The 7,465-nt window shown below is 50.3% G+C and overlaps 1 protein-coding gene across 1 annotated transcript; it reads right to left on the bottom strand.

Annotated features, from left to right (window-relative positions):
* Positions 1-4,890: 4,890 nt before the first annotated feature.
* On the bottom strand, positions 4,891-7,097 carry LOC145789944 (uncharacterized). The gene is made up of 4 exons (XM_082867625.1): positions 6,840-7,097; positions 5,775-6,586; positions 5,591-5,689; positions 4,891-5,349 (listed from the first exon to the last, which is right to left on the bottom strand). Exons 2-4 carry the CDS (start codon positions 6,300-6,302, stop codon positions 5,065-5,067), a joined length of 912 nt encoding a protein of 303 aa, XP_082723751.1. The 5' UTR covers positions 6,303-6,586; positions 6,840-7,097; the 3' UTR covers positions 4,891-5,064.
* Between the last annotated feature and the right edge of the window lie 368 nt (positions 7,098-7,465).

Below are 7,465 nucleotides of genomic sequence, written 5' to 3'. Positions count from 1 at the left end.
AAAAACGGATATCACGGTTAGTAGAGGCCGGTCTTCGGACCGGGCGAAATGGGGTGCTCATAGCTGACCTTCCCCGATCGTACCCAAGCTCCCGAGCCGAGACAACTCCGGTGATGACGGACACGTGGCCTTCGGCACCGAGTCAGGGTTTCCTAAATTCTCCCATTTAAAAATATTTAGGTGGCGACTTTGTATCTGGCAAAGCAGTCCATGTTTGGCACTACTTTTTCAAAAATCTGTTTCTCAAAACGATTTGCCAGATTTGGACTCTTTGGTTCAGATTAAGAACCGTGACACAAATCGAGTCCGAACTGTAGCATCGAGGCCCCCACGCGGGCGCTGCTACAGTTTCTGGCGACTCTGCTGGGGAAATTTAGAGAGTTTGACTCGAACTCGTGATATCCTGTTTTGATCTCATTTATGTGTTTCTTTGCATTGCATGTGCATTGGTGCGCCTAGGAACACAGTGTTTGCCATCTGCCATTCCTGAACGGTTTGCCGGAGGCTTGTCTTGTCAAGGCATGTCCATAAGGCTGACCGGCTATGGGCTCTGACAGTATGGGAACGCAAACCTCGGTTTTACCGGGGCACCCCTTTTCGACCATTCGACCTAGTGCATATTCGGATCCATAGTGACCATTCCAAGCTAGGACAGGTTGCTTACCCGATGCTAAGTTGTTTGAAACCGCTGTGTGCATAGTGAAACCCTAGCTCCTGACAAAATAGGACAGGGAAACCCTACCCCAACATAGGGGTGTTTTGTTCTCTTTTACTTGCTATGTGCTTTTAGAGTGTTGCTCTACAGGAACGCACATGTCAGTTTGCAAGTTTGAGTATCAAACCTGGGGACACCAGTATTAGTATCAGTTGTGAGAATCAGTTATCCGCGGGTATTGGTTCAGCTTTCAGGAACAGTGACTTCTGGGAACAGTGATCAGCAGTAGGGTACAGTTGTTTGGCTACACCCGTGATTGATCAGTTTGGGCTGAAATGCTGTCTGTTTTTCTTTCAGTTCAGAGAGTTGCAGAGTTGATACAGAATAACCAGTGTCTCCCCCTTGCTGAGGCAGGATTTATGGCGGCGCCAAGTTCAGAAGAGATTGTGGTTATGACGGCTGTATCGGAGCAGGGAACCACTCCGCAAAGTGAGGCCAGCATCAGTATGTCATATCCGCCCAGGATGCCCGTTGTGCACCCGGTCTGGACTCCCCAGTTATACCAGGCTCGTGAGCCCACCACCTTCGAATTGATGGGGATGATAGGCGATCTCCAAAGGTCTGTGGCAGACCTCGCCTATGGAATGTCGGCTTCACCGCCAGCGGCACCGTATGCCGGGAATTTTGTACCACAGGAGCCCCCACTACTGGGGCAGATTGTGATAGAGCTCAGCCAGCCAGAGGTGGCTTCCGGCTATAGCCACGACATGCCAGCACCAACCCAGGCCCTCAATCAGGCTGAGGCCAAAGGAAAGGACAAGGCAAAGATAGACGCCGACCCCATTGAGCAACTGCTGTGGGCAGTCGAGGCTTTGAAGGCCAGAGGGATGAACAAGCAACAAACATCTGCAATAGTGACCAAAGCTGTAGATGATGCTTTCCCCGCTCCGATCAAAGGCAGCTCAAGCCAGACAGAAAATCGGGATGGGCCCCGTCATGCCCAGACAATTCCAGTAGCTCCCACCCCTGCACCGGGGAAGGTTCAAAAAGCCAAGGCAGCGCCAGCTGATCCTTTCGCCAGCGCATCTGGCAAGAATCCTCAAACTGCAAAGTACCTGCCCCGAGGGCGCAGGGTCTTTCACGACCTCCACATGCCTTTGTCTAGGGCATTGCTGATATTGGCGAAGAATGGGCATCTTAAGCCTTTGGAGTCCCGGCCACTCCCGAAGAATCTCCCCGCCACTCATGATGCTACCTTGTACTGCGCGTACCATCAGCAGTCCGGTCACAGTACCGATGAATGTTCCCGCCTTCGTCATGAAGTGCAGGATTTGATTGATAACAAGGTTATCCTACCACCCACCTCAGGCAAGCCCGTCACCACTCAGTTGTTGGATTTCGAGGGCTCAGATACTGCGAGTATGTAAAGTGAACCGCTTGCGGGCAACATTTGGTGTAGTTTGGATGTAGCGTCTGGCACGCATTTTTGAGCATCGGTGAAACCGAGTTTTGTAAATCCTGGCTTGGATGTCGAGTCAGTCTTTTGTTTTGAGTCTGTCTCTTTGTCTTGAGTCAGTCTTTTTTTGCTTAAGGGTCTGTCTGGTTGTATCGAGTCAGTCCCCGTTGTATATAATACCAGGTGATTCTGGGGTTGTTGTCCCGAACACCATTTTGTTTTGTAATTATTATCTGTTTCTGTTTTGAGTCTGTTTCTGCCGAGGGGCCAGTTACACCAACAAAGCCGATCAAAACAGCTGTTGCTATCTCAACTTCATGCTTGTTTTCAGCATAAGTGCCGGAGAACTTGAATGGGCTAACAGTACATCTCGCCTGCTCTCCTGTGTGCCAAACTCATTGCATTAACCTAAGTTTTTCAAAAAAAAACAAACTTTTGAACACTGCGGTGATGAAAACGAAGAGGAAGGAATTCCTCGGGTTTTGCAAAATTTTGATCATTTTGAGAGAAAGAGAGGCGTGCTAAGCCTTTTTATGAATGAAATCATGCTTGTCGGCGTGAGTACTGAGAAGGACCCTGGCCTGATCCAGATTGGTTCCACACTATCTTCGGCGCGAGCGATTCGTCGCCTTCTTAAAAACTTTCAAAAGCAAATGTTTTACGCGGCCCTGCGAAGACCTGTGTGGAATCACTCTTGAGATTGCGCAGCCTAGGATCGCTCTCAGTCTCAAGATTCAACCTATTTGTTTTCCGAGTTTGAACCCGTTCAGAATGTTCAGAAAGTTCAACGGACAAACGCCATGGAGGCCCGTGTGGCCAGTTTCGAAACAGCCCTCGAGCAGGAGGCACCAAAGCCGAATCAGAAGGAGTAGATCTCGTCGGAAGAAGCTCGTATAGCAACCGGGATGGATTCTCCGCGAATCAGTGCAACAGCCGTTCTCCTAGATACAGAGAGGCTTCAATTTCAAAAAAAAACCATTTGGCATGGACTTGCTACACTTTTACCCTTTGAGAGGCTCGCTGGGCCGAAAACCCGGAAGGGCGGCCCAGGCAAAAGTTAGAGCAAGAGAAAAATACAACAAAAAAAGAGAAAAATACAAAAAGAAAGATTGAAAAAGAAGAAAAGAAAAAATAGAAAAGAAAAAGAAATAGAAAATGAAAAGAAGCTCGCAAGGTCGAAAACCCGCATTGGGCGCCTTGGCAAAAATAAGAGCCAAACAAAGTGAAGGTTAAAATACCCGAGTGGACCTTAACCGGAACTACGTAAGGCTTGATTCCCATGTTTGGGATACGTAGGCAACTTCATCATGAAGTCCAGCCCCCAACGCTTTCATAAGCGTCTCAGTCCATGCAATGGTTTCGATTTCATCCCGAAGTCCAGTGGCCAACACCCTTCAAGGTGATTGTGTCCATATATGTGTTGTGACCGTCTTCGTCATCTCTGTGTCTAAGAGCTCGACCACCGCCAATGAAGACTGTCTGCGGATTGCTGCGGCACCATCCCAAACAAGGGGCAACTTTCCATTGCCACAAGCCGTCGTGAGACGCCATTCAGACTAGGGGCAACTTTCCGTTGCCTCCCACCCTCCTTCAAACCAGGGGCAATTTTCCATTGCCTCCGAACCAAGGTTGCGCATCTCGAAGAGTAAGTTCCATGCTTGTTGAGCATCTGCTGTTTGAAAAATAGTTTTTGAAAATTTTTACTGAGGTTGACTATTTTCTCGAAAACTATTTCATTTTCCAAAACCGGACCATTGTCTTGGACCCAAAAAGGAAAAATTTTCAGTGCTTGCGACCTAACTTGCATGCTTTTCAAATCAAAAATCGAACAAGTACGTTAATCCGACTCTCATTTTGGTCAAAACCGTTTTAGTAGAAAGCAAAAACGAAAGAATGGTTAAAATGATGAACTAGGGGCACAGTTGAGCCAGGCGTTCTGTCTTTCCCCTGTCATCGACGTACTTGCCAGAAGAGCGCTCTACCCGTCAGAGGAAATAGCTATGAGCTAACGATGTTGAGCATGAACCCACACCTTTCTATTTATCCATCAGTCACCCCGGGGAGGGATGAAAAATGAGAGATTGAAGAATAGAGAGGTGTAAGTTGAGAGAAAAGTGAGGAAAAGGGTTTTGAGAGAAAATCCGAGCTTGAGAGCCGAGTGATGCGAGAATCACAAATCAGAAAGGGTGGGAAACAATACCCAGATTGAACTGGCTCCTCGTGGTCCGAGGTCTCCCATCTTCGTTTACGCGTCTGTGTGTCGTGTCTCTTTGATTTGACGGTCTCGTCTTTTGTTTTCAGTCTTTTCCGAGTGCGCCTCGTTGTGTTTAGGTCGTGTACCTCTTCGTTTGAGTCCGCCCCGCTGTGTTCAGTTGTAGGCTCGATATCCCGGTTCGAAAAACCCTCATTCGATTTCAAAAATCGCTTATGCTTAGAATGCTGTGCCATTCTCTACATTTGAACGCATTTCGACTCCAACCGGTTCCATCTTTGAGGTCCGTCTTGTCAGATTGGGCTGTTTTGTTTAGAATTTCCGTGTGCAGAATAAATCGAATGCTGTGTTATGGGCTGCGTGCAGATTAATCCCCAACAGAGTAAGGGCTGTGTGTCCAGAATCAGGCAGTGGGTTGCTTGGGTTATTTTGCTGTTGGCTGTTTAAGTCATCTGATTATTACAGTGCAAATGTTTAATTTTCAGACAACCAATCAATTCCATTTACATCGAGGTGTAACATGATGAGATGCGATGCAATGCATGAAATGTGTAAATGCAAACACTTTTTCAGATAAAAAGTCTGTTTCATTTACTTAGCTTTTCAAATGTACAAGTTTTGGAAACAAAAATCTGCATGCGGCAGTACAAGGTAATCTATCTACCAACCAAAAAGAAAAGTACAAGAAAGAAAGAAAAGATAGCAAAGATCTGCATCTATGTCCAGCGACTCCAAGGGCCGTCAGTCCGTCCTAGTCCTCTTCCTGGACGAAGGTCCAGGGGCATCATCAGCGTCGTCGTCAGAGCCCGAGCTAGAATCGCCTCCGGTCTCCTCCTCCGGTGACCCTGCCTCCGCCTCTGACTCCTCGTCGTCGTCATCGTCCGGGACTGGAGCTCGCGAGCTACTCCCGACGTGAGTACGCCCTCCCCTGGTACGGGGAAATATCCTGCCCTCCTCATCTCTCCCCCGAGCAGGGACAGAAGGTCTAGCTGGAGCACCTCCCGCCATGGGAATCTGGAAAGGAGGCTGAAAAGTACACAAAAAGGGAAATGCATCAGTATGCCGTGAGCAGTTTAACAGTGCAGAATGCAGTATATGAGTACAGTGTATGAATGCCGTGAGCAGTTTATCAGTACAGAGTTTAGTGCAGAATGCAGTGTATGCAGTGTTCAGATACTGTGAGATCAGTGTATCAGGTGTTGTGCCGTGCATCAGATTATGTAAAGCAGTGTATGAATGGTTTGAGGCCAGTGTCAGAAGGACATACCGGTATGCTGTAGACGGCTAGAAGGTCAAATGTCCGCTGGAGCATCCCCATCATCGAGGCATTCATCGCCAACGACTGACGGGTGTACTCAGAAGAAGCCTGCAAAAGTATCAGATGCATCAATATTCTGTGGAATATCAAGTAAACTGAAATGAATAACTGTACAAAATGCAGTAGAACATACCGGCGGAAGGTCGGGGACGTCAATGAACTCGTGACCAGCCGGTGGAGGGGCGAAGGGGATCTGATAGGTCGACCCACCCTGCCCCTGGAAAGTCAGTACAGCGGGCAGGGCAGGCCAGCCAGCTCCTCGTCCTCCCCGCGCTCCACCCCTACCGCGGACCCGGGCCCTCCTCGAAGATCCAGCCCCTGCTCCCGCTCCGGCCCCAGCCGCCGATGCTACAGGCCTGGCCCCCTCTGCTCGACGGCCGCTCAAGGGACGCATCAGGTACGTCCGCACGTACTCCTGATAGTCGCCGGTGCCTCGGAAGCCAGCCTCCTCCCAGCCGATGGAGTAATCATCTAGCTGCTCAGTGGTCAGCCCCTCAGTCTCCCTCATCTCTGCAGGAGGGTGAGCCGGGACTATCTGCTCAGGTAACCCGCGGGTCTGGCGTAGAAAACGCTCCCCCAGGTACCAAGCCCGACAGACCGGGCCCTCTAGCAAGATCCGGAAACGCGAGGTCTCCTCAGCACCAGGGAACCGACCCCGCATCGCCGACGGCAGCGAAGCCCATGGCCGCCATGTGATCTGAAAGTGACAGACAGTTTGTTATCTACTGTTATTGAAATATGCAGTGGGAAAGCGAAGCTAAACGAACTGAAAGTAAAGCATACCTCTGTGGGGGTGATGGTGTCGAAATATCGGCGGAAGAAGCCGAACGTCTCCCGTGGTCGCCGGGTGCATCTCCCCTCAAAGCGACTCGAGAACGGGACAGCCGGAGGAGGCTCCGCAACTGGCACAGGTGCAAGCCTAGGGAAGTAGGCATAAACCCACAACTGCAAAATAGATGTCAGTATGACTATCAGAAAAAGCAGAATATGCAGAATGAAGCAAAAATGGCAGAGCCGTGTGTTGTGCAGTGTATTGTGTACAGTGTACAGTGTGAGCAGTGTACAGTCAGTGTAAAGCAGAATGTATGTGTGTGCCGTGTGTACAGTATACAGTGAGTGTAAAGCAGACCGCAATGTGTGCAGTCTACAGAGTACAGAAAGTACGAGACAGGAATGAAAAAGTGGAGAAGAAATGTACCTCCCAAGCCCGCCAGTAACCTCCAAGCAGCTGGCCGCTGCCGCGAGAAGCCGAGCTCATATAGCCGTACAGGGTGGCTAGAGCGGCGCCGCCCCAGTCATAGTGCAAGATGTCCCGGACGTCCACCAGTGCGCTGAGGAGACAGAGAGGCACGGTGTTCGCCCGGTCGGCGAAGATAGTAGTCCCGAACAGGAACATGAGGAAGCCGCGGGCATACCTCTCCACGTCCTCCTCGGTCATCTGCACCTCCTCCCCTAATGCGGGTTGGACCCTGAACTGTGCCTCGAACCAGGAGTATCGGACGAAGCCTGGACGAGCTAGCGGTGGCTCCTCCCCCAGTAGATGGACCTGAGCGGCGGTCCACTCATCCATGTCGGTGTCGAAGGGGATCGGATCACCCCCTACCCCGATGCCTGTGAGCATCGAGAAGTCATAAGGGGTCATCGTCATGTCCCCTGCAGCAGAAAAATGGAAAGAATCGGTGGTGTCCCACCACCTCTCCGCCAAAGCAGCAAGGAGAGGTCTGCATGTGGAGAGCCTAGAGAGCCCTCGGCAGAAGGTGCCGAAGCCCGCTCGGTCCACGATGCGCTGGACCGCATCAGGGAGCTCGTCATACCACTCCCGAG

The sequence above is a fragment of the Camellia sinensis genome, chromosome 1 (assembly GCF_055761805.1).
Source record: "Camellia sinensis isolate YWXY chromosome 1, ASM5576180v1, whole genome shotgun sequence".
NCBI classification, from domain to species: Eukaryota; Viridiplantae; Streptophyta; class Magnoliopsida; order Ericales; family Theaceae; genus Camellia; species Camellia sinensis.
The sequence above is the reverse complement of the archived record's forward strand: the minus strand, read 5'-3'. Positions and strand labels throughout refer to the sequence as shown.